The 27253-nt window shown below is 45.2% G+C and overlaps 2 protein-coding genes across 4 annotated transcripts; both read right to left on the reverse strand.

The window, feature by feature from the left end:
• Positions 1-1943: 1943 nt before the first annotated feature.
• LOC115482131 (HAUS augmin-like complex subunit 4) lies at positions 1944-14253 on the reverse strand. 3 transcript variants are annotated; one of them, XM_030221702.1, is made up of 11 exons: positions 14121-14253; positions 12000-12068; positions 7811-7879; positions 5886-6025; positions 5645-5776; positions 4768-4911; positions 4524-4620; positions 4296-4441; positions 3961-4091; positions 3772-3840; positions 1944-2596 (listed from the first exon to the last, which is right to left on the reverse strand). In XM_030221702.1, the coding sequence occupies exons 3-11, from the start codon at positions 7866-7868 to the stop codon at positions 2413-2415; spliced, it is 1101 nt and encodes a 366-aa protein (XP_030077562.1). In that variant the 5' UTR covers positions 7869-7879; positions 12000-12068; positions 14121-14253; the 3' UTR covers positions 1944-2412. The 3 variants fall into 3 exon arrangements, with proteins under 3 accessions (XP_030077562.1, XP_030077561.1, XP_030077563.1); XM_030221701.1 differs by lacking the exon at positions 14121-14253 and adding an exon at positions 11157-11224 and having other exon boundaries at positions 12000-12021; XM_030221703.1 differs by lacking the exon at positions 12000-12068.
• LOC115481382 (LIM domain-containing protein ajuba-like) lies at positions 12000-27199 on the reverse strand. The gene is given in 10 exon segments (XM_030220470.1): positions 12000-12068; positions 20279-20407; positions 21504-21572; positions 22068-22119; positions 22221-22272; positions 22275-22338; positions 24297-24359; positions 24444-24532; positions 26922-27023; positions 27181-27199. Coding segments are annotated over 9 exon segments (636 nt in total). The 3' UTR covers positions 12000-12068; positions 20279-20281.
• Between the last annotated feature and the right edge of the window lie 54 nt (positions 27200-27253).

The raw sequence follows: 27253 nt of genomic DNA on the forward strand, positions 1-27253 counted from the left end.
GATATTTGAGATAAAACTGAAAAAGCTAAAAAAACAGCCTTGTAGAACAGAGGCTCCTAGTCCAGTTGTGGCAGGTACTGTGGATAAGGAGGGCATGCAGCAAGAGAGCCTGGCAAGTTTGGAACACAAAAGAGCTATGAAACTCTGAGCAGGGCTGTCCAAGATGGCAGCGCTAGGGTGGTGACCTGGTCGGTTTCCTCCCCGTTGCCTTCTGTTAGCCAATGAAAGCATAGATAACCACTCCTATCTTCGAAACACCAACGGTATAGGCCAAGAAGCTGCCTGTTTTATAGGGACTGCTGAGAAACAACTGAACAGACAAAGGGCCAGTGGCACAATGGATAATGTGTCTGACTACGGATCAGAAGATTCTAGGTTTGACTCCTGGTTGGCTCGATGGCTTGAACTTTTTTTTCCTTTAAAATTATTTTTGTATTCTGCAGAGGTGTTCAGCCAATGTTTTGTGTTGCCTGCATGGAATGCAGCGGGAATCTGTATGACATATTTATAAATGATCTGGAAATCAGAACAACATCATGCCAGACTGCACCTTGAGTAGGGCATTCAATTCTGGTCACCATATCTCAAAAAAAGATGTAGCAGAATTAGAAAAGACTCAAAGGGTAACCAAAATGATGAAGAGATAGAACTCCTCTCATATGAGGAAAGGCTAAAGAGATTAGGGCTTTCTTGGAAAAGAGACAAATGAGGCGGGATATGATTCAGCGATTGAGGTTGGTGCTGACCTACCTTCAGATGCAGTTATTGATCGCTGGCTGGGGGAGCCAATCAAAGTATAAAGACCAGGGGACACAAGATGAAGTTACATGGAAACACTTTTAAAACAAATAGGAGGAAATTTCTTGTCCCTAGAGATTTCACAATCTAATTTTGTACTTGAGGCAACTCCTCCACTCTTGAGTTGTGTGTGTATCTGTTGTACACCCTTCATGGGTGCGTAACTTTCCAAGGGTACAACTAAAAAGGGGGTGTGGCTAGGATTACCATATGTCCGGATTTACCAGGACCTGTCCTCTTTTTGAGGGCATGTCCGGGCAACCGGGCAGGTTTTGCCAATCTGCCCATTTGTCCGGATTTCTGGACAAACGGGCAGGCTGGTGGGCGGATCCGCCAGCCTGCCCGTTTGTCCAGAAATCCGGACAAACGGGCAGATTGCTAGCCTCCCCTCCCCTTACTTACTAGTGCCCTGGTGGTCTACTGACCTCTTCCACCTTCGGGGCAGAAAAGAGCCCCCTCTTTCCTGCCCGGAGCGCTGCCCTGCATGCATCCTTCCTGTTGGTGATCCTCGGCGCTTTCAAAATGGCCGCCGAGAGTTGAAGTGACCTTGCGAGACTTCAACTCTCGGCGGCCATTTTGAATCGGCACCGAGATCACCAACAAGAAGGATGCATGCAGGGCAGTGCTCCGGGCAGGAAAGAGGGGGCTCTTTTCTGCCCCGAAGAGGTCACTAGACCATCAGGGCAGTAGTAAGATGACGGGGAGGGAGGGGAAAATGTGACAGGGGGCACAGCGAGGGTGTGAAAAGGGGCAGGGTGTGTGGTGGGGGCAGGGCATGTGTCCTCCTTTTTGGGGGATAAAATATGATAACCCTAGGTGTGACCATGGAAGGGGCATGGGTGGGTCAAGGGGTCTTACCCGACTTTAGGGGCCATGTTATATAATTATGGGATTTCCACCAGGTTGGAGCAGATGTAAGTTCTCATGTTCAAAGTTGAGTGAGGATCTGCTCACCAACCTTTATAGAAGTGACGCTTAGCAGAGATCTTAATGGGGCCTAACTTTGGGTGCCATTCACTGAATACGGCCCTTAATGTACTGCTTAAAGGAATATTTTAAACTGCATCATGATTTGTAGATGGGCAGGCCAACTATCATATTTTAAGTACTAATTCAGCAAAAAAAAAAAACACCAAATGAATGTCTTCATCTGTTCCACGACTTTATTTCAGCAATAGGTAGCTTAGCCAAGCCACAAAGAACTTGCTATTTTCCTTATAGCTATGCTAGTTTTCAGATAAGTTTGAAACATTTGCCCAAAACCCTAATTAACAAATGCAAAGAGCCTCACCTGACCCAAGACAATTGTACAAAGAATTACACATTATTTTCTAGGCTATTTCTTTGCCCGTGGGCCCAACATCAGTTTAATACGCAAACTCCTTGTTCTGATGCCAGTCACTGTTTCTGTGTGTTCCTCTGACACACTTCCAAAATGTTCCTGCAACAGGGACTCCATAACAGCAACTCCTCTGACTGAATCTGGTACAAAAACTTCAGCACGCCACTTCCTCTTCAGAAAACCCTGTTGTAAATTTTCTCTCAAAGTAGGGTGTCCGAGGCTCCAATTTAGCAGAGAGGGTTAGTGATGAAATAGAGTCCTCAAGCTCTTGGTCAGAAGGAAGACTTGCCCAATTCTTTCAGGGCCCACTTGTTGTACTGAAGCTCCTGCTTCAAATGGGTGTACTCTTTCACCAGCTCCTCAAACTCTGGCCCGAGGATCTCGTAAGTATTCAGGATCTGCCGACAGCTCTGCACATCTTGCTCCAGTACCTGGATGTCTCGCTGCAGGTCATCCCTGTGAGATCAAAGATGTCAAAAACGGTACATCAGACAGAAAGAGAGCATGCCAGACACAGAAAAAGAAAACCAGAAATAGTGATGAAAAGAAAGACAGATGAAAAAGAAAGACATCAATAGAAGGTGAGCAACAGAAGCACAGGTGCAGTAAAGTTCAGGAAGGAAGGCCATGCACAACATGCCTGGACTGATTTCTATTGGCGGCAGGAACCCAAGAAAAGCAGAGGAAGTCAGACCTCTTTGCCTATCTGTATTAGTGCTAATTCATAGCTGGCTTTTTGTTAATACTGCCCTAATGCGGAATTTCTTTCTTAAATGCAAATGAGCACATCTGTATGCAAGGTAAGGTAATGAGCTCACTGGCATTCCAAAACCCACATTTACATTCTTGATGGGTGAACGTTAACTATAGCTCAAGAGTAGCTAAATTTTCCTTGGTTGAACATGAACAAATTCATACATGCGGAGCTCCATTTTACACAGAACACAGAGCTGAGACCACCAGGTTGGGACGTGCTCAGTTCTGATGGTATTTTAAGGACCCCGCGGGAAATGCGCATGTCTGTGCCAGCACAAAAATGAATGCCGTAGATCGGGCCGCTTCCATATGGAGGTATCGACACACATGAAGTCAGGATTGCACGACTTCCACATGCACCTGTTCCAGGTCAAAACCTACATGTGAAGTGCTGCAATTTTAATGTGGTTTTGTTTCAGAGAAGGACATAAAACTACATGTTGATTAAGGAGAACGGCTTCCTTAATCCCTCGTGTAAAACCCGGGCTGAAATGAAACCATGCTAAAATTGTGGAAAACTACCCCATTTGCAGAATCTGGGTTTGGAACAGCAGGTAATTCAAATCCAAATTATGTTTTATGTTCCAAGAATGTTTTACTCTCTTTAAGGCTCCACTGTTTGGTGTTTTCTGTAGTCAGACTTTTTGAACATGACCAGCAGAAAAACGTTATGATTACAACATAGAGAAGAGACATCGGTGGGTATAAAAGGCTTATCCTGAATTTACTGCCCCATCACCATCTCTGGGATGGGACTTTTCTTCACTAAACACTGTCTTTTTCACACTCCCACAGATTACCATTCACAAGAAGGTGGTAGGACTCCTTGGGTATCTTTCTACCTAACCCAACTTTTTAACTGTAACAGTTCTCACCTGATCATACCATGAACCTCCACCTTCTCACTGGTGTATGTGCCGGTGAGGACCTGCAGCTCTTCCATCCTAAAACGGGGAAAAATAACACAGAAAGATGAACTCCTTTTAAAAATCAACTGTCTTGTAGGAACAGAGAAAGACGTCTTCCCCTGCCTTGCTGCTCCTGACCCAGCACTGCCCTCATACCTAGTCTTCAGGAAGAGTGCAGTGCATTTAGTTTCCAGGTACTGAGCACTGCTCCTGTCTGTCTCCGATTGAGACTGCAGCCGGAATTGCACTGCAAGGGTCCGCAGGAGATCGAGACAGCGCAGGAGGACCTGAAAAAGAGACAAACAGAGCAAGCAAAAATGACTTAAAGCACAGGAAGAGCTGAGAGACAAAGAATGTAGGAATGATAGCACAGTGAGTTCTGATAGAACCGACAGTGCAGCAGATCCGAGATATAGGTTTTTGCACACCTCAGGGCCTGTACTACGGGTCCTATGTAAAGAGGGGGAGGGGGCCCTGTGCCCTATAAGTACCTGTGGATATGTGCTCCTCTGCTTCTCCAGAAGTCCCATCATCTCTGTATGCTTTTCTTTCTCACTGCATAGCCGTCGCTTCTCATCCTCCAGTGTTGCTGCCAGCCGTGAGGCCTTGGCCGCCTTCAGTACCTCGCTGTCGCCATCTGCAGTGAGAAAGGGGTGTTACAAAGGTGGCGGAGAGCCGCATGAGCTGTATTTCACCGGGTTTGCCAGCTCATAACTCACTGGCCTCAGGCTGGTGGAAGCAGAGGAGAGAGAAACACTTGCGTTTCAGCTGCTCTTCAATCTCTCGGTGCAGGCGGTCCCTCATCTGCAGTAAATCCTGTACAATGGAGAGAGATGGGGAGCTGGAGAAAATTTTATGATTTTTAACTTTTTCTGGAGCTGCTGCTTTCCTTGAAACATAAAAGAGGGCCATAAAAGCACCTTAGATGTGCCTTGGCTCTGCCTCACCCTCCTCCCTGGGTACCTGCTTTCCAGGCAAGTATCCCTGCAGATCTCGCGTCTTCAGTCCCAGCAGTGGGGGTCGGTCCTCGCCTGTGACGGGACCAGTGGGATCCAGCATCCGAGAACACTCTGACACCAGTGAACACTGCTCTAGTGACTCATAGAACTAGCCAAGAGAGAGAAAAACACATACACAGAGGGGGTAAAGTAAGGGAAGCTTCAGAGCAAAGAATGACTCTTTTAACAGGTAATACCCCCATCCCAATCTGGACAAACTCTTCATAGTCACCAAACCAGAAGAAATAATAAGACTCCTGTTTAATAGCAACTTTTGCTAAGAGCTAACTGGCCTGATTTTGTGAACGAACTATGGGACCAGATTCCGGATCAATTTCTGAGTATTGGTGTGAACACCTGAACAACGTAGCAGGTGAAACACTTTTACAAATATATTAGACATCTACCAAACATTTTACAGACGGACTTATAAATCTACAGGCAGTAAATTCCACTGTACAGCTGCCTGATATGCAAAGGAGTTTTCCAAAATGTTTTTTTTTAACCGTTTAGTTTTTACATCACGAAAATGCAACTTCAGTTGATTTTTTGACCTGGCAGATCTTAAGTAATTTGGAATTATAAACTTAATACACAAAACGCTAATTAATACATATATAAGGGTTTTTATAACACTATTCAAGGTGTTAAGCGTAGTGACAATGTGGTGTATACTTTTACATGACCCACACGTAGGTGTGATCTGGGGCAGAGTCTGGGCACAGTGTAGGTGGAATTGTGATTTACACACTTGTTCCCAAATGAGTCGCACAGAAAAGCTTGGCATAAAATGATTTTAAACTTTGAGGAGCTGCTTTTCCTCCTCATCTTCCAAGCATTACTTTTTGGTCCTCAGAGGTGAGTCCAGGCTCTCGCAGCTTGACCCGGTACTCCAGTAACATCTCATGGATGAGGCGATCTACAACCTCTGACCTTAGCCAGGCCTTTTTCTGCAGTCTCAGCTTCTCCTCTGCCTGAGATGGGAAGGACAAACAAAGGGGGTGAAAGACAACAATGGCTGCATCTTCACATTTGGCACCCCACCGTCTCAACCCTCTCCCTTCCATGACAGGGCCCGATCACCTCATCCAGCTCTTTCCTCAGCGAGACACTCAGCCCACTCTCATCCATATGCTGGGAGACCTCAAGAAGTAGTTTGGTGAATTGAGGATTTTGGGATAGGTCCTCCTCTGTCAGCTGGCAAGGGGGCAGCTGGCTGCATACTGCAAGGAAGAAGAAAAGACAAAACCTCTATTGTTATAAGCCACCACACATGGAATGTTTCATGCTGAATTTATTTTTATTTATTTTTTTAATTTGTAGAGGTCTTTTTATTAGAAGCTCAAGTCAACATTACAAAGAAAAGGAAATATACATCAAACATAAGAAGCAAAATATACACTATGTAAAACAAATCACTTCTCAAACATAAAGACCCAAACAGGAACCTCTAATTTTTAGAGATATATAAAAACCCTCACTTGTTCCTCAACCCTCCCCACTCCCTCTCTCTCCTCCACCACACTATGCAATAAAACAAATGAGCAATGAATGTCCATAAATTTTATGAGCAATGAGTAAGAAAGGGTTCCCACATGTTTAGCCAGGGGTCTTGTTACGTTATACATTGATCTTTTCCACATCAGCTATAAACCACAGTTTTATAATCCATTTATAGGCAGGTAGAACAGTCTCTGATTTCCAGGCAGTAGCCAGAGTGAGACGTGCTGCATTAAGACAACACTGGATAAGACGTTGCTGTCTTATGCGTGCTCCTGGAACCGGTCTATTAAGCAAGCAGATTCCCCGGGTCCCATGGTATCTCAAGACCCAGCCAAGATTGCAGCTTGTACTACACCGTCTTCCAATAAGCATGCACCTTGAGCCAGGTCCACCAAATGTGTCCCATAATTCCTCTCTCACTACTACTACTACTACTATTTAGCATTTCCATAGCGCTACAAGGCGTACGCAGCGCTGCACAAACATAGAAGAAAGACAGTCCCTGCTCAAAGAGCTTACAACCTAATAGACAAAAATTAAGTAAGCAAATCAAATCAATTAATGTGTACAGGAAGGAGGAGAGGAGGGTAGGTGGAGGCGAGTGGTTACAAGTCAAAAGCAATGTTAAAGAGGTGGGCTTTCAGTCTAGATTTAAAGGTGGCCAAGGATGGGGCAAGACGTAGGGGCTCAGGAAGTTTATTCCAGGCGTAGGGTGCAGCGAGACAGAAGGCGCGAAGTCTAGAGTTGGCAGAGGTGGAGAAGGGAACAGATAAGAAGGATTTATCCATGGAGCGGAGTGCACGGGAAGGGGTGTAGGGAAGGACGAGTGTGGAGAGATACTGGGGAGCAGCAGAGTGAGTACATTTATAGGTTAGTAGAAGAAGTTTGAACAGGATGCGAAAATGGATAGGGAGCCAGTGAAGCGACTTGAGGAGAGGGGTAGTATGAGTAAAGCGACCCTGGCAGAAGATGAGACGGGCAGCACATTTTCTCACCACATTTTCTCCCACGCTGAATTTATTTAAGTGAAATTCTAACCACACATCTGCCCAAAGCTGATCTAAAACGTTAGCAGGAAAACATACATTATAAAAATAGTCAGAACTAAAACAGAACACACAACGTATGTGCTAGAAAAAAAGAAAAACAAGCAGCAACAACTCTCTCCCTCTAACTTATGCCCCAAATGCACATACAAACAAACATTTTTCTTGAGTGCACTGACATCCCTATGGCCAAAATGGGCCAACTGGGCAACCTGTGAAAATTGATGCACATTTTGGACAAAATAGCGGCCTCTCTTTCAAGGGACAGTTACATGGACATTTTAAAGAAGCAGTTGTGCTTTCCCAACAGACTATGTTTCAGTTAGCAAGGTTATAAAGACCATTAAAACATGCAATGATTGAACTGCTTGTTTTGTAAATATCACTGTCCATCCAATACCTGTCTATACACTATTCCTAGAGGCAAATAGGAAATCCTTTGCATAAACCTTGCCATACCTTGAAGGAGGGTGTCTGAGTACTCCGAAGAAGCGGACACCAGCGACGTCCCTGCCATCTAGCCTCCAGCTACACAAATGGGAATTCAAGTGAACAAAACAATTCTTTAATAAAACTACATCAGAACTGATTTTTCCCTTCAATACTATTCAGGAAGCTTATATACCTAAAGTACATTGAATGTGCCTCCCAGACAGCACTTTATTCGAAATCTTAAGAGGAATTATTCCTCAGCTGCTCCTACAGGCAGCTTAATATAGCATTTGCTATTCTAGTCTGAAATCTTAATACACTTTATTCTTAGTGTTCAGCAAAAACATCAGACAACTCTCTTAAAGCCTTTGAAACCGCGGCAGGCTGTTTAGGGACAATTATTATTATTTATTATTTATTGCATTTGTACCCCACATTATCCCACCTTTTTGCAGGCTCAATGTGGCTTACAGAGTAGGGTTATGATGATTTAAATACAGTTGATCATAAGCTGAGGTAAAGGAGGATTTGGATGGGCGGATGTTGGGTAGGTTGTGTGAGAAGTGTTTTAGGTGTGCTTGAGTGGTTTGGGGGATGATCTGTATCATTGAGGGTGACTTTTGTAAGCTTTGTTAAAGAGGTGTGTTTTCAGAGCTTTGCGGAAGCTGGTTAGATTGTTCATGGATTTCAGGGCCTTGGGTAACGCATTCCAGAACTGTGTGCTTTTGTATGCAAAGGTCGTAGCATAAGCCTGTTTGCATTTCATTCCTTTGCAGCTGGGGATTCAATCACACTGTTCTCACTCATACAACTCTTAAAACACTTTTAAAAGGGATTTTTCTGCCACTGCTGCTCCCAGACTCAAAACACATGTCTGTCCAGCTCCCAGCTGACCAGCAAGCTGTTGCCAAGGCAACCAGGTCTCAGCTTGCTCAGCTGTTCTCCCAGATTGATGATGTCACTTTAGAACCTTTAGTTTTTCCCTCTGGAGGAGCCCAGTCAAGATTATTTGAACCCCTTATGGGTTACACATGCATGAACTTAGGTGTACAAAGAGATTGATGTCAACCCTTTGATAACCTGAAAGCACACCCAAATTCCCATATATGGTCACCAAGAAAAGGCAGCCACAGCACAATGGGTTGATGTAACATACATAGAGGCTCATTTTCAAAGCACTTAGCCTCCCAAAGTTCCATAGAAACCTATGGAACTTAGCCTCCCAAAGTGCTTTGAAAATATGCCTCATAGTAACATAGTAGATGACGGCAGAAAAAGACCTGCACGGTCCATCCAGTCTGCCCAACAAGACAACTCATGTGTGCTACTTTTGTGTATACCCTACTTTGATTTGTACCTGTGCTCTTCAGGGCACAGACCGTATAAGTCTGCCCAGCACTATCCCCGCCTCCCACCACCTGCTCCGGCACAGACCGTATAAGTCTGCCCAGCGCTATCCCTGCCTCCCAACCTCCAGTCCCGCCTCCCACAACTGGCTCTGGCATAGACCGTATAAGTCTGCCCCGCACTATCCCCGCCTCCCAACCTCCAGCCCCGCCTCTCACTACCGGCTCTGCTGGCAGCTATATAGGTGGGGCTCAGTGGACCTGACTCAGAAGCACCTGGATGGGAGCCCAGGTAGACAGCAGGAGGAAGAGCCAGAGCAGCAGTCAGGTACAGTATACTGTACTTGCACATATAGTCTTACTATACTTACTACAGGGAATTAGGGAGGGGAGGGATTGGGAGTGCAGGGCTGCACAGGGAGGGTAGGATATCAAAGGAAACATAGTTTATTTCAAGGAAAACTAATTTGTGCAGGAAGACTAGTATACTTTTCCTCTTGTTAATAAGGGAGAGTCAGCTGCCATATTATCCTTCTATATGCCTTTCACCGAGCCAATCTCAATCTATTTGTTAAGTTCACGAGGCCCTGTGATTCATTTAATGAAGATGCAGACTTCCTTTGGTTCAGAGAGAACCGTTCTCCAGAAAGTATTTGTAAGGTAGCCACTGTATTCTCCTTATCATCCTTTGCTAAGCACCACAGATTACAGGTGCAGGCCAGGGAGGAGGCTGCCATCAGGGTAGTTCTTATGTTTGATGTTCCGTTAATATCAGTTTTGGAGACATGTCTTCAGGTTAGGTTCTGCACTCAAAAGCTTTACAGCATGCCAGTGATGGGGGGGGGGGGGGGGGGCGCTCCGCAATTTGGATTTACCTCCCCAATGTCTGCTGAGTTGGCTAGCAGCTATCCCCAAGCCCCACCAGCAGAAGCTGTGACAATATTCACCACCATGCTGCCTACTCTGCTTCCCCCTCCTTCGTGCACATGCTCAATTTCACTAAAACCGCGAATGCACACCAGGGCAGGAAAGCAGGGCACTGAATATCTGTACAGGAAGGCTTCTGGCGGGATTGGGAGACCCCCACTGGCCCAGGTATGTGGGGTTGTTGCGGGGGGGGGGGGTGGGGACTATGGCAGGGAAGCATTTTAATAGGAAAAAAAGGTGCTAGCAGTCTGCATGGGTTCCAATCTTCCCCCCCTCCCCAATTTTAAAAAGAAAAATTTCCCATGGCTGTGAAGTAGCTCTTCTCCCATGACTAGCTTCCACCAGACTTTTTCCCTTATGTGGATGTATTGCACCGGAGGCCACAGCAAGTGAGTATCACTCTTGCCTTTTCAGGTATAGGGGGCAGGTGGCCCAGTAGAAACATTAAAAAACATTTTTTTTAATTGGGGGGGTGGGGAGATGGACATAACTCTAACTCTCTACAATTCCCAAATGTATCTGTAACACATGAACCTTATCCTACGATTCCCAAATGTGTCACATGAAACTTATTCTAATACACACCACTTTGTATTTGTTCTTTACTGGACTGGGCCAACGCCCCTATGTAAGCCACATTACTACTACTACTACTATTTAGCATTTATATAGCGCTACAAAGTGTACGCAGCGCTGCACAAACATAGAAGAAAGTCCCTGCTCAAAGAGCTTACAATCTAATAATGAGTGGGAAAACGCGGGGTACAAATGTAACAAAAATAAAAATAATTAATGAATTGTTGTGGACCAACTACACAAAAAAGCCTTTGCAAATTCTATTTCACAAAAACGCTAACTACAACTGAATGAGGTACAATTAATACTTGTTGTGAGATTTTCTACAGAATAACTACACATAATGTTTTGCTACCAGTCTTAACAGAATTAGTGTGTGAAAGTCCACACATAATTACTACAAAAAGAAACCGCTGAACAGATTTAGAAAACAAGAGTTCAAAATCCGATAACCTGAAGACTTATCTTCTCTCTAGAAACATAAACAAGCAGCCAACAAGCTCAGCTTTGGAAATATTATTTACCTTTGGAGACCTTATGTGGCTGAACTGCGTCTTGTTTTACTTCTATTACTTACAAGACAGCAAACCATCTATAAAGAGGAGGAAATGATAATGCAGCATTGGTCAGAAATAAATAAACTCTGCACCGAGCGACCAAACTCAAACTGGAGAAGCAATAAAAACAAGAATGTAAAACTCAAAAATATGAGAGCTACCTTAGGTGGGAAAATGTGGGATACAAATGTAACAAATAAATAAAATTTCTCCCAATAAATCCCCAACCCCTTGTTTGTCCTGTCTGTCTTGAACAGATTGCAAGCTCTGTTAAGCCAGGACTATCTCAAAAGTGTTTTATGTACAGCCCTGCGTACATCGAGTAGCAATATACAAATAAGTGGTTAATATTTTTAGGGAGGGAGCTAGGACTGTCGGGAGGGATACACAAGTCATTTCTGTTTGTTTTAATCATTGCCACAATAAATCCCGAATCCCCTTATTTGTCCTGAATAGATTGCAAGCTTTGCTGACCAGACTGTCTTCAAAAGCGTTTTATGTACAGCAAACATCAAGTAGCGATACAAAAATGGGCCAACTGGCCAACCTGTGAAAATTGAGGCACATCTTGGACAAAATGGCGGCTTCTCTTTCAAGGGACAGTTACATGGACATTTTAAAGAAGCAGCTGTGCTTTCCCAACAGACTATGTTTCAGCTAGCAAGGTTATAAAGACTATAGAAAATAGTTAACATTAAAACATGCAATGATTGAACTGCTTGTTTTGTAAATATCACTGTCCATCCAATACCTGTCTATACACTATTCCTAGAGGCAAATAGGAAATCCTTTGCATAAACCTTGCCATACCTTGAAGGAGGGTGTCTGAGTACTCAGAAGAAGCGGACACCAGTGACGTCCCTGCCATCTAGCCTCCAGCTACACAAATGGGAATTCAAGTGAACAAAACAATTCTTTAATAAAACTACATTAGAACTGATTTTTTTCTTCTTTCAAGTTTTACTTATTTCATGCAAATTTGTGACCAGGAAACAAGTCCTTCTCTTGGGAGATTACAACATCAATATATACAATAAATATGAAATCCACTTGCACACATCATACATATACGAAACATACAGCAATCATAAACACAAATACCTCAACTCATAGTCCAGGTTACCAAAATGATCTAAAGTGGATTATAAAAAAATTATCTAGAATCAAAAGAACAAACACACAGAAATCTCTTAAATAATGTCTTCGCTTTGTAGTCTGCTAAAATACATTTCTGACCGTATAAGATAAACATGCAGTCCATCTGTATGAACACCATACAAACATATAGATAGATACAGATACACAGAACATGATGTCATCGACACCCGCCTTTAACATCATTTGCTTCCTCTGCTTTGAAACCTTCCCCAAGCTTAGGTGTGTTCACTGGCTGGCTAACAGAATCAAGCAGTAAGCACGAAAGTTTTCACCAGACTGAGGAGCAGATGCAAAAAGGCATGTGGTAGAGCAGTGCACAGATGTCTGTGTGTGTGTGCGGCATCTACTGTAAATGTATTTTATTTTTATTTGTTGCATTTGTATCCCACATTTTCCCACCTATTTGCAGGTTCAATGTGGCTTACATAATACCGTAGAGGCGTTCGCCATCTCCGGCAGAGAAAACATGTACAAAGAGTTGGAGTTTGTTATAGACATACTGGGATTCGTAGAAAGGAAGAGTTATGCAATGTCTGTTTCAGGCTTTGTTTTCGTTGTGTTGCAGGGTTTAGGCATCTAAGTTGGGTCGACGGGGTATGCCTTTTTGAACAGGTGAGGTTTTAGTGATTTCCAGAAATTTAGGTGGCTGTACGTCGCTTTCACGGCTTTTGGTAGTGCATTCCACAGTTGTGTGCTGATGTAGGAGAAGCTGGATGCATATGTTAATTTGTACTTGGGTCCTTTGCAGCTTGGGTAGTGGAGGTTAAGATATGTTCGTGCTGATCTGATTGTGTTTCTTGTTGGTAGGTCAATGAGGTCTGTCATGTAGCCCGGGGCTTCACTGTAGATGATTTTATGGACCATGGTGCAGATTTTGAAAGCAATACGTTCTTTGGTAGCCAGTGCAGTTTTTCTCGGAGGGGTTTGGTGCTTTCGAACCGCGTTTTCCCATATATTAGCCTGGCTGCTGTGTTTTGGGCGGTTTGAAGTTTCTTTATGAGTTGTTCTTTGCATCCCGCATAAAGTCCATTGCAATAGTCTACATGGCTTAGTACCATTGTTTTTATCAAATTGCAGAATGCAGTATTAACATTCACAGTAGATACACGCACGCAGGTTTAATAGTACGTGTGGCCTTCATGTGCACACCCAGTGCTGGTGGTTGGGAAATGGGGATAGTGCTGGGCAGACTTATACGATCTGTGCCAGAGCCGGTGGTGGGAGGCGGGACTGGAGGTTGGGAGGCAGGGATAGTGCTGTGCAGACTTATACGGCCTGTGCCAGAGCCGGTGGTTGGGAGGCGGGGATATTGCTGGGCAGACTTATACGGTCTGTGCCCTGAAAAGGACAGGTACAAATCAAGGTAGGGTATACAGAAAAAGTAGCACATATGAGTTTATCTTGTTGGGCAGACTGGATGGACCGTGCTAGTCTTTTTCTGCCATCATCTACTATGTTACTATGTGATCTGCGCATAAACCTTGCAGTAACTGCCTGGCTAAGCTGGCCCTTGCTTTCTGCATTGGCCCCAAAGGAGAGGGGGAGGAGGGGGGGGGGCTGTGGACGAGAGACATCAAGTGACGTGCAATTGACAGCCCCTCCCCTCACGCGCCGAGCTGTAGCAACCCTCTTCACACGCATGCGCAGACCCCTCCTCCTCCCTCCTTCTCTCCCTCTCTCCGCAGTCCAGCCTGTCTCCCCGGCTCTTTCCTCCCCCGTGCGCGGTCCGGGATCTGGGGCCCCCTCAATCTCCAACTCCTCCCCCCATCCTACCTTCAAATTCGTGTGCAAAGCCACCAGCCCCACACAGTTTTCCTACACCAGCGCCCTGCCCTCTCTCTAACGCATCTTCTCGAGTCCTTGCTCTAGTCCACTCCGTTCAACTTCCTGTCAGAAACAGGAAGTTACGTCAGAGAAGGGCAAGGTGCGCGCGCCTGAGAAGGGGGGTGAAGAGAAGACGTCAGAGAGGGGCGGTGAAGAAAAGCGTGTGGGTGGGTGGCGGCTGCTAACACAAGTTTGAAGGTAGCGGAGGCGGGAATTTTTTTTGAGAGTGTGGAGTAAGCAGCAGCTCATGTGTTATTGGGTTTTGTCCGGGGAATGTGGGGGCCTTAGCTAATCCACCCCCTCACAGGACTAGAGAAGTCCCGTTCTATTTGCCATAGGCCCTTGCGCGTGCGGGAGCAGCACGAGCCTGCGAAGCCGCGTCTACTCCTGTCTGCCGCACGAGAGACTCGCGTTTAGGCGCGCATTCGTGGACTTGCACGTGCACTGTGTGCACCTTCCCACGCTTACTGCTTAGAATGTGTGCATTCGACACCTTTCAATGCCCTGTATAGCTTTATTTGACTGTAATTGCGATTTGACGGAGAAAACAAAAATCCTTTTAACCACTTTGAATATTACGTGGTTGAGGTAGCCGTGCTATTCCACCTGATGCAAAGAGACAGTCCGTGCTCAGAAGAGCTTACCATCTAAATAATACAGACAGACAAGGCAGTTACGGGTGAGGGAAGTAATGGGAGCTAAAAAGCAGCAGTGAAAAGGTGGGTTTCTTGGAATAACTTAATACATGCTATTATTATTCTAGAATATGTGCAAAATAACTCAAATGTAGCTTGTGCCTTACATTGTGATTTTTTAAAATCATTTTAATGATGGAATTCTAGGTGACCGTCCCGTCTCTTGCTTTATGTAAACCACAGTGAGCCATGCTTGTGAGGTATTTGCGGTTTATAAATACCAAGATCATTTCCGATCTGACGAAGAAGGGCAACCTTCGAAAGCTAATCAAGAAATGTATTAAGTTATGTCCAATAAAAAAAGGTATCATCTTATTTTCTTTTCCATGTTTTATTTCTATTGATAACCTTAAGAGTGGACTAACACGGCTACCACACTCCTCTACTTAAATACCACGTGAAATGCAATTAGCCAGATCAGAAGATATCGCCTTCAAAAACTAATAAAAAATGTATTATTAGTCCAATAGAGGAAAAAAAAAACCCCAGAGAAAATAAAGCAGATATGGTCTTTATGGGTCTGTCTGCTCTTCCATGTCATTACTCTCCCTGTCACTCCCTTAGAGATCCTATGTACTTGTCTCAAACTATCATCATATTTTATCTTCTATGTTTTGTTTTTATTTATTACCTAATGTCCTAGAGCATTTTCTATGTATGAGATGTATTCTGCATGTGGAAATAGCTTTTTATAACTTGGCACATGTATTAACACATGCATAAATGATAATCAAAATTGGGTGTGGAGATATGGAATCATAAGATAATCTTAAATAGAATGTACCTCCACGGAATGAAGTTATCACATAAGATATAAGGTTTTTGGCCAATGATGAACAGAGGATCTGTTTAAGACCCTTTTTAGCTCTGTTTGATGTATTTCAACTAAGAGCTCTGTAAGGCCTTTTTTTCCTTAAAAAAGAATATACAGCGATTGTATTGTTGGATATATGCTTTATTATTATTTTTTTCATTCAGTGGAGGTACGTTCTAGTTAAGATAGTAACACATTGCATATACATCCACACAATAGAAGCATGTGTATTTGTAAGAGGTCTGCCTGTAGGTGCTCCTGAGGTTTGCATTTGGGTAGAGCTGTTATATACCTGAGTATTTATTTTATAAAATAAATACTCATAGTTGCACTTTCCTTGAATTAGGTGTAACTTTGTATGAGAGTAACTGTGCACTGTTGTAGGAGCCTCTTGGATAAAGGCAGTTAAACGTATAACTTGTTCTTTTATATATATATAAAGTTGGCCTACTTGTGGAACTAGGTTAAGGGCTTTTTGTACTGTCTGTCATGCCATGTTTTCAGTGGCATGGCAGGGGTTTGTATATATTGCTAATTCTTCCTTTGCTCTGTCCTCTTTTGCTTCACTTTGCCAGCCTGGAGTATTCACCTGTCATGTGTTAATGGAGTTTCTGCTTCTCCCTGTCCCTCTTTTTCTTTTTTTTGTTAAGCCTGGTTTCTGTGAGATCTTTACTCATTTATTATTGTTATGTAGTACAGCACCCCGAAGGCCTGCGTCCTGGGCAGTATATCAAGGATCTAAGAAACTTTAAAATTACTTCCCATACGTATTAATTTGGCAACCAGTTTTAGGCCGATAAAGTTATCTGAATATGTAAAGAATGTCCCTCCCTTCTTGATGAGAGAGGCACTCTTAACTGGACTGGATCAATGTGTCCTCCTTTCCCTGGAGCCATATGGTAACCTTAGCTTTAGTGATGTGCCAAGTGTCCATGTGGATGGCCTGTAGGGCTTTTGCTCCTGGGGGTTTGAGCCGAGTACTCGGTCTTCTGTCTCTCGTGTCAGCCCATATGCTGTAGATTTATGGATTAGCCAGCGAGGGTTCCTGTAGGGCCTCGGCCATTGTGGGAATGGGGTTCATCAGGTTGGTTGCATTGGTGATAATAACCCAGAGGTGTCTGTGACTCTGTAATTGAGCAGGGAATGCAGCCTCTTGAGGTGCAGCTCAGTAAATTTCCCTTCGGGATGCCTTCTTTTTGAGGAAGACTTTGTGAAGTATGTGGGTATGGTGATGATCAGCAGCTGCCAGAGGACTGGCTGAAGGCAATGGCTGGTCCTGAGCCTGGCAAGTTATGGCTTCGAGATTGGGAAAATTTCATCAGCGCAGGATAGTTTGCTGCAGCTCCTCTGCCCTCATGGGTGTTAAAGCACAGTTCTTTTCTAGCTGCCCCAGGGGATGTTTCCAGAAAGCTGGGCCCGGCCCAGCCCACCACTCTCCCTCTAAGAACCCATCCTGCATCTCTGGGTGTGGGGTCAGAAGGTTGTTCTATACCTTGTCGCCCCTCCCTGGCTGCGGGACCCTTGAGAACCGTTTCACCCAGTAGCAAAAAAAAAAAAGTTGATTTTGGACCTGAACTCCTTGTAGTGCTGACTACTGTTTGTTGATCTGGGGAGTTTCCATTGCGGCAGAGCACATGTAGCCCCCTGTGCACTATGCACCCTTCTTTAGCTGTTCCCTCAGCATAATAAACCTTTTAATAATCATAAACATTGCAGTGTGGCCACATGGTGAGGGGATGCCTGCTCCTGCCACAGTACTTCTGCATCCAACATTGCCACGGAATTGACACAAACCGCTTTGCCACATTGTACCTGAACCTTCTCCTAATATTCAGTGCCATTTCACACCGTGGTTACAGTAGGATCAGATTTCCAAAGCTTTGTTTTTTTTTTTCTTTACAAATGCTTGTTCTATCCTATGAAATACAGTTCATCAAAGTTGCCAACTTACCCAGGTCCAGAATGGAGGCCACCCCTGGATTTCTAATAACCCTGTCCTGATGTATTACGGGCTCTGCAGCACTGATTTCAAAGGGTAGAATCAGGGACTACAAATTAGAGATGAGCACAGGGATGGAGACCATGGGAATTCATGGTGTTGGGTGACAAAAAAGCCATGTGGAGGAGTGGCCTAGTGGTTAGGATGGTGGACTTTGGTCCTGAGGAACTGAGTTCGATTCCCGGCACAGGCAGCTCCTTGTGACTCTGGGCAAGTCACTTAACCCTCCATTGCCTGCCGCATTGAGCCTGCCATGAGTGGGAAAGCGCGGGGTACAAATGTAACAAAAATAAATTAAAAAATTAATACCGCGGGGAAGGGAGGGGATGGATGTAAAGTAGGTGAGGATGTGGACCAGATTATGTCCCCAGTGAACACCTCGACTTTGTGGGTTTGACTTTACTTGACACAAACGCTAGTAAAGTGTTTGTATGGCAGAAAAACACAAAGATGCATTCACACTGCATAGTTCAACCATAATAGGTACATATTCCCAATCTGTTTCGTATACAGCAGTGATCCTCAACTCGGGCCACTCCCAGCCAGTCAGATTTACAGGACATTCAGAATATGCATGGAATAAATTTGCATGCACTGCCTCCTTGGTATGCAAATCTCTCTCGTGCATATTCATTGTGGAGATCCTGAAAACCTGGATTAGCTGGGTGTGTCCCAAGAACTTGGTTGAGAGCCCCTGATCTAGCCATAGTTGCAGGGTGCAACTTGGTGCACCCCAGAATGAACTCTCGTCACCCCCTCCCCTACCAGAAAATAAATTGGAAATCCATCAGTCTGCTGCTAACTCCAACAACAGTTTAATAATTAAAGCAACAAATTACAACAACAAAAAAATAATTAAAAATAGGTTTCAACATGTAAAAACTCTGCACTAGTAGAAAGGAAACCCCTTTGGGGACTGATTGAAATCTGCCTCGAGTGTGCTTCATGCAGACAGGTCGTTTTCAGGGTCATCAGAAAGTGCGAATGAACCTGGCCATTGGACTAAAGAGAGAGAAGATGGCGGTAGTCCTGGCTATTCAGTGTGAAGACTGCATGGTGGGAGCTTGTGGGGGCTGGGATGGCGAGTGTCACTATCTGGGCTACCCACAATGAATATTCATTGTTTATTCATCCGGTTTATTTGCATACAGTTTTTGGGTTTTTTTACATTGAACTAGGTTCATCTGTTAGCCTAAAAACCCAGACTTGTTTGGGGGTGAAGTTGTGGAAAACAGGAGGATGGCGTCTTTAAGGACCAGATTTGAAAGCAATAAGTATAAGACGGTGTTTTCCAACTTTTTACATTGTGTTACACATGAACTTAAAGGCACCCCCCCCCTCCATTTTGATAATAATAAAAATAAATCATATACAAATGCAGGTTAAAGTATGTGCTGATAGCTCTTCAAGTTTGTGTAACTCAGGATTTACTGGGGGGGGGGTTTGCTGGCCCCTAAGAAACTGCTGCTCAAGGTGACAGCCTACTCTTGCCCAATGGTTGCACTGGCCCTGACCATTGCAGAACAGGCAGTGTGGACATGCAGAGGACTCATAGCCAAAGGTTGTGCTTTCCAACCTTTTCAAGCCCAAGACACATCTACGTTAACAAAAGTATTGTATGATAACTAGCAGGTGGTGTGAACAAGGACAAGACACAGATGGCTAAAGGCTGAGAGTAAGACTGGAAAGAATCAAAATGGGAGGTCGGTGAAATGAATTTCTGTGCGCAATGTGTGTGCTGCACATAAAAGGGCTGGCTATCTGTGTCCTGCATGTTGCCCAGCATCTGGAACTGATGCTGTAATTAGGAGCAGATACACGTGGTGGGAAAATGTGGGATACAAATGCTACAAATAAATAAATTTTCAAAGCACATGGACTTACAAAGTTACATGGAGGCTCATTTTCAAAGCACTTAGCCTCCCAAAGTTCCATAGAAACCTATGGAACTTAGCCTCCCAAAGTGCTTTGAAAATATGCCTCATAGTAATCTATGGAACTTTATAAGTCTAAGTGCTTTGAAAATGAGCCCCTTAGTAACCTCTGGAACTTTGTAATTCTGTGTGCTTTGAAAATTAGCCTCTACGTGTACTGTCAGATTTAAGAGCTGTTACTGGAAGGTGCCGAGAGCCTGGCCTAGGTGCTTCTTTGGGCCTGAACATCAGGCACTGCTGACTCTTCTGTGACTCACCTGAGCATGTCAGAAGGCTCATTGGTTGGGAAACACTGGCCTAAGGAATGCACAATGGAGGAAACCAAGAGATGTGCAACATCTGCATTGTCCAGAAGTTATCCTGGAATTTTAAAATAGTCTTGGAGCTTTTAGATGTGAGCAGCAGGCCAGAGATAGGCCCCTGCTCAGGCACTGTGTTGTCCACTTATGCACTGAAAGGGAAGGGTAAGGTTTAAGAAAAAAGACAAATTGGTCCTTGGCAAATATAACCCTGCGATTTGCTCAGTGTTCACGAGGTGGAGCATTTGTTCCATAGACATTCGTCCATCCTAGCAGACAGCAAACCAGGAAAGGGGAACCATAGTTATTTCACTGAATCCATCTCCTTCATGGAAACAGTGTCACACAGTGATAAAGACACAGTACCTCTTATTTATAACTTAAAGCGGACTTGGATGAGGCTTGTCGCTGAATGTGGCAGGAGTAGCACAGGAGGTGTCCGTCCAAGGGGAAGCAGCAGAAACCCTCCTTATCACTGAGCTGCAGGCCACAATCCTGAGGGGAAGAGAGAGGAGTATCAGAGGGCTGATCCTGTTCATAGGCAATACACCTCTTCGCTCATTGTACCATCTTTAATATGCACTAGGTATGACCTGGTGTATGCACAGAGCAGGGGTTCTCTACCCAGTCCTCGGGATACACCCAGTCAGACGGGTTTTCAGGATATCCGCAATGAATATGCATGACATAGATTTACATACCAAGGAGGCAGAGCATGAAGATCTGGGTTTTAAAAAGGTTTGGACAAATTCTGGAGGAAAAGTCCATAGTCTGCTATTGAGAGAGACATGGGAAGCAACTGCTTGCCCTGGGATTTGTACTATGAGTGTTGCCACGACCTGGCTTGACCGCTGTTTGGAAAACAGGATACTGGGCTAAATGGACCATTGGTCTGACCCAGTATGGCTACTCTTACGTTTTTATCTCAAGCATATTGTGGATATCCTGAAAAGCCGCATGGCTGGATAGTAGCGCTTTAGAAATGTTAAGTAGTAGTAGTATGTGTCCTGAGGACTGGGTTCAGAACCACTGGCACAGAGAATATACACCAAGGGGTTCTCAACCCGGTCCTCGGGACACACCCAGCCATGCGGGTTTTCAGGATATCCATCCTGAAAACCTGACTGGATGTGTCCTGAGGACTGGGTTAAGAACCTTAGGTGTAGAAAGAATTGGGGGGGGGGGGGTAAATCTTAGGTTGCTGCCTCCCCACTGTGGTTAATCAACTGACTGAGACTATACATACACAAGGTCTGTTCCCTTCGCATCCTTCAAATGTGCAGTAAACAGTGCAGAAGGGATAACTATAGAGTTTATCATCACTTGTATGGGTTTGGTAGGAAGAAATTGCATGATTCAGTTACACTTCCCAGAATCCTTTGCTGCTACTGGGAAACTACTTCTGCAATTTAATATGGACAGACTACAGCTCCCAGCATCTACTGGCAGGGTTACCAGTTCCCAGCTTGTTCATAGTCAACCACTAAAGAGCTATATAAGCAGCAGGTCAGAACTAAGGCATGTTTAACACTGGCTTTTCCTCAGTAAGGATCGCTGTGGGAATAGATGAGGCCCCCCGAGTGCCACTCACCTCACAGTGATAACACTCAAAGTGGTATTCGTTGTCCATGGATATCACCCGCACAATATTCTCCGAGCCCTGCCACAAAAGAGCGAGAGTTAAACAGCCATGTGTTGCCTGATATTACAACCTCCTAGATCCTAGGCTTGCTGCCACCGAGAAGAACCATCTCCAATACTTCAGCTTCCCGGCCACCTCGCTCACTGCCCCCAATCTGAGTCCTCTCCTAGTACTAGAGCATCCTGGATGCCACCAGAACTGGCTCTAGGAGGATACAGGACCTGGGTCAAACCATCCTGTGCTTCTCGTCAGTTCATCATGCTGGCCGCTGTCTGTGGTTTGAATTACCCAGATCCGGTGGATCCTGCAAGTGGTTCAAACCACAAGACGGAGCAGTGTGCAGGTTAGAGGGAGAACTGCTGGCTGTGTTGTCGAAGCATGGTGGCCAAGGGACTCACCCCAGTGCACCATTGCTAGACAAGCTCTGGGTTCCACAGTCATTCCGTGCAAGCTGAGTACTCTAAAGCACAAGGATTTTGTAGCCTTGCTGTATGAGTTGTGACCTGAACTCACCTCTGAGGGCAGAATAGGTTGTCCACAAGCAGTGCACTTTGGACCAAAAATTCTGGAAAAGGAAAGAAAAGCATTTAGGAGACTGGTGAGGATAATACAAAGAAAGGGGTGTAGCAGCAAGGTGAGTCCCCTGGGGTATGAGGGTGCCCTTACTTGTGGTAATCCGTGACACAGTAGACCTGGTGCGTAAAATCCACTGTGACCAGCTCTTGTTACACACCACACAGCGAAAACAGCCTGGGTGATACATCTTCCCTAGAGCTTGAAGAATCTGCGAAAAGAAAGAGCACAGGATACAGAAGAGTTCACTCCTCACTCTCTCATGACTGAGACCGGCACACATAGGGGTTGATGCTCAAAGATTTGCGGTAGAGTGACACCAGTGCAGAAAATTTGCCATAGCATGCTCAAAGTAATTTGCTGTTCACTGCAAAATGTTAACTTTTCTGTCTGTACCTGAGCAGCAACCACCCCAACCCAACCCCCTTAAAAAAAAATAAATGCCCTGGTGGTCCAGTGCCCACCCCATCTAGACCTCGTAAGAAGCAGGAGCAATGCCCACTCGCTACTGTTTCTCCAGGCACCATTTTCAAAATGGTGGCGCCACGCCCCATGTGGTGCATCCTGCTTCCTAGAAGGTATGGGGCTCCTGGGGGAGGGAGGGCTTCCACTAGACCAGTGTTTCCTAAGTCAGTCCTGGAGTACCCCCTTCCCAGTCAGGTTTTCAGGATATCCACAATGAATATGCATGAGACTGATTTGCATACACTGCTTCCATTGTAGGCAGATATCTTTCATGCATATTCATTGTGGATATCCTGAAAACCTGACTGACATGGGAAACACTACACTAGACTACCAGGCCAAATGACTTGGGGGCTGGGCCTGGCCCACACGGGTATTGTTTGACTAGAGGGTGGGGGCCACTGGAACTTCCGGGCATATATTTCTTCTTAATATTGGGGAAGGGGGCATTAGACTACTAGAGTATTTGGGGGGGGGGGGGGGCTGGTGCAGCAGAGTGGTCAGGTTGGAAGAGAGAAGGGGTGTCGCTAAACACCACCTCTTTTTTTTTTTTTTTTTAAATTTTATTTATAGAACACCACCTCTCAACCAACCCTTCTAACACTGCCCTGGACCTGGCAGAAAATTTCTCACACTAAATGCACTTAAACTTTTTTTTTTTTTTACATGGCTGTGGGGTGTATAATAACCACATTAGCATGCATTTAAATACATTTTTGCCGGAGAACGTGGTACGGGCGGTTAGCTTGACGGAGTTTAAAAAGGGGTTAGATAGATTCCTAAAGGACAAGTCCATAGACCGCTATTAAATGGACTTGGAAAAATTCCGCATTTTTAGGTATAACTTGTCTGGAATGTTTTTACGTTTGGGGAGCGTGCCAGGTGCCCTTGACCTGGATTGGCCACTGTCGGTGACAGGATGCTGGGCTAGATGGACCTTTGGTCTTTCCCAGTATGGCACTACTTATGTACTTATGTACTTATGTACTTATATTTTAATTCAGTCTGCGCTAATGATTTCAATACCTGCGCTGAAACCATTAGAGCATTCGGCACATAATAACCTGCACACAAACCCAGTGCTATAACCCCCTTTTAGCGCTGGCATTTTGAGCATCGGCCCAATACACCTTGAAACCCTCTCAGAGACCCCACAGCTCTTCCAGTGCACCTCGCTCCTGCCCCACAACACCTCTGTCGTTTGAGTCTTGAAACTCATCTCACACAAAGGCGTAAATTCGCCTAAAGTTACTCACCGAACACTTGTAAGTCCACACATCTAACTTTTAAGTGCGAGCACTGACGCTACCTGCATGAATTCTGTAACCTGTGTGCAAGTACTGAGCACTCCCTAACCCTAGGCCTCTGCGCACTATGGATTTTGTACAAAGAATATGATTAAGGTCAGTTGCGTATAACTGCTGATTGGTGCCAGTTATTGGGGGAAAGAGTTCGCCTTCACCACATTCTCCTACTCTGCAGCACCTGCGTTCCCCCCCCCCCCCCCCCCCCCCCCCCCATCGCTATTTCCTTACTGAGAGACCCAGAGCTCTGCCAGTTCCCCTCACTCTTGCTGTGGAACTTACGGTGCTGTTTCAGTTCGAAGACCCCACACACAGTTCTGTTGATACACTCCTGCAATGCTCTCTCCTTTTAGCCCTGCACTAATTAAACAGATAGTGGTGTTTGCACAGTTGCTGCTACCTTTTCTAGGATCAGGTGACCGCATACACAGCATTTTTCTGCTGCTTCTTGGAACCCCGAAAACTGTGAATTGAGGGAGGGGGGGGTGGTGGGATGAGAAGAAAACAAGAACAGTGACCCAAGCTGCAGAAGGAGATGGATCAGGACAGAGCTTTGACGAATGCTCGTCATGTAATCTTCCTGGCAGTACACTGATCTGTTCACATTGTAGAATGCCTTGCCACGCAAAGTCCGTCCTGAGAGAAAGAATCACAGATTGAGTCAGCAACACTAGCCTGGGCCACAGAAAGCCAGCAAGGTGAGAGCCAGTGGATCCTCTCAGCTTTATGAGAGGCTTCAGATGCAAGCATCTGGGCCTCCTCAGGAACCTGACAATGCTTCAGGGAGCCCGAAGCACCTGTTATACTCAAGTGCGAAAGAGGAGAGTCAGGGACACCCAAGGAACACAGGGTTTGCTAGATCTAGGAAAGGCTTGTTTATTGGGTGGAGCAGGAGTTAAGAGTTCAGAATCCCAGTTCTTTCACTCTCTTTGTGCCACCCTGGGGAAGGCCTTTTATTTCCTTCTCTGAGTCTGGGCACTATTACCGGCCGCCGCCGTCTGTGTGGATCTTTGGAGGAGTTACTTTGTGTTCTTGTGCCTCGGGCCCTGGGTCTGTCACTGATGCTCTGTGTGTGACTCTGAAGGAGTCACTATTTATTTAAATTTTTCTAGTCTGCATCAGCTACAATTCTGAGCAGATAAAATACAATCATAATTTTAAACATAAACCACAAATACAAAACAAACTCTTATTAAAACTGAACAAACACTTCATTTCTCCATACCATAGCTTGAATCCCTGGCTCTTATCACCTGATTCTGCATATGAACCTAGGGGAGTCACTTTATCTCCCTGTGCTTGAGTTCTGATTCCCAGCTCTGTCACTGACTCGGGGTGGGGGGTAATTTTAACTGTCTGTGCCTGAGATCTGATCCTCATCTCTGTAACTTACTCTGTCTATGTGACTCTGGGGGAGTCTCTATCTCTCTGTTCCTGAGTTCTAATCCCCAACTCTGCCACTTACTCTCTCTATGTGACTCTGGGGAAATCTCTTTATCTCTTTGTGCCTGAGTTCTGAGCCCCGTCTCTGTCACTGATGCTCCATGTGTGACTCTGAGGGAGTCAGTTCATTCTTCCCCATTCCCTAGCTCCAATCCCGACTCTGATTCTGCATATGAACCTAGGGGAGTCACTTTATCTACTACTACTATTTAGCATTTCTACAGCGCTACAAAGTGTACATAGCGCTGCACAAACATAGAAGAAAGACAGTCCCTGCTCAAAGAGCTTACAATCTAATAGACAAAAATAAAGCAAGCAAATCAATGTGTGAAGGAAAGAGGAGGGTAGGTGGGGCGAGTGGTTACAAGTCAAAAGCAATGTTAAAGAGGTGGGCTTTCAATCTAGATTTAAAGATGGTCAAGGATGGGGCAAGACGTAGGGGCTTAGGAAGTCTATTCCAGGCGTAGGGTGCAGCGAGACAGAAGGAGCGAAGTCTGGAGTTGGCAGTAGTGGAGAAGGGAACAGATAAGAAGGATTTATCCGTGTAACGGAGTGCACGGGAAGGGGTGTAGGGGAGGACGAGTGTGGAGAGATACTGGGGAGCAGCAGAGTGAGTACATTTATAGGTTAGTAGAAGTTTGAACAGGATGCGAAAACGGATAGGGAGCCAGTGAAGCGACTTGAGGAGAGGGGCGGAAGACGAGACGGGCAGCAGAGTTTTGAACCGATTGGAGAGGGGAGAGGTGACTAAGTGGGAGGCCAGCAAGAAGCAGATTGCAGTAGTCTAAACGAGAGGTGGATGAGGGTTTTGGTAGAGTGCTCTGAAAGAAAGGGGCGGATCTCCCTGTGCTTGAGTTCTAATTCCCAGCTCTGTCACTGACTGGGGGGGGGGGGGGGTCATTTTATCTCCCTGTGCTTGGGTTCCAATCCCCTGACCTTAGGTGGGTGATAATCTGTTTTCTTTCTCTGAAATCTGGTACCAAAAACTGGAAGTGATACTTTGCTCTAGAGGGGTGGTGGAATACCTTTTTAAAGTGCTTTGGGATTCAGGATTCCATAAAAGATGCTTTCTAGATCCAGATTTTACATCTTCTAATTAAGCCTAGGAGGAAAGTGAACAGGAGGTAGAGCGGCACTGAAAGGGAATTCTCAGCATTCTTGGCCTCTGATGTCAGGAGCCCAGCGCTCCTTGAGGCAGCCTCCTCGCTGCAGTCAGAAGGAGAGACTGAAATAAAGCTCCTCTCCCTCCCCTTTCACATTCCTGCCTTTCAGAAGTACCCCTAGCAACTTACCAACTGCCTGAGCTTTAGAGCTGCACCTGTAAGCTCCAGACTGCCAACAAGAGACAGAGAAATGTACTAGCAGTTTTCAGGCTTCACATTTTACACTGATCAAAACACACACGTGCACACTGACCCGCGCACACACACACACACACACAGAACAGGGACAGTGGCATCGCACACTTCCTATATAACACACACTGCCCCAACGCAGAACAGGTCTTGCATGTGTAGCAGCAGTGAGGGCTTTACATACACACACACACACACATCCAGCTGTGCTCACCAGGGTAACTCACCACAGGAGCAGCAGACGAAGCATTGAGTATGGAAGATGCTGTCCAGAGCTCTGCAGGCGTTGCTGTGGCCGTAAATTCCTTTGTTGCACTTCATACAAGTCCCTGACAGAGAAAAAAGAAAAATATTCAGTTATTGATAGGCTTCAGCACATTGGATTCTGTAGCGCTCCTAGGTTCTAATCCTGGTTCTGTCACCAGCTCTGTTTGACTTCCATACTTCAGTCCTAATCCTCACCCTATCAATGAGACTCTGTATGACCTTCAGGGAGGCACTCCATGTGCCTCCGTTCTAATCCCTGGTTCTGTGAGTGACCCTGCTTCTTCGTGAATCC

This window comes from Microcaecilia unicolor, chromosome 12 (assembly GCF_901765095.1).
Source record: "Microcaecilia unicolor chromosome 12, aMicUni1.1, whole genome shotgun sequence".
NCBI classification, from domain to species: domain Eukaryota; kingdom Metazoa; phylum Chordata; class Amphibia; order Gymnophiona; family Siphonopidae; genus Microcaecilia; species Microcaecilia unicolor.

Bases quoted from the DNA above. Each gene is read 5' to 3' on its own strand.
- LOC115482131 (XM_030221703.1), bottom strand. From the start codon at position 7,868: ATGGCAGGGACGTCGCTGGTGTCCGCTTCTTCGGAGTACTCAGACACC. The intron at 6,026-7,810 runs GTATGGCAAGGT...TCTTCCTTGCAG, and splicing joins CTCAGACACCCTCCTTCAAG to TATGCAGCCAGCTGCCCCCT. The intron at 2,597-3,771 runs GTGAGAACTGTT...TTGATCTCACAG, and splicing joins GAGGTTCATGGTATGATCAG to GGATGACCTGCAGCGAGACA.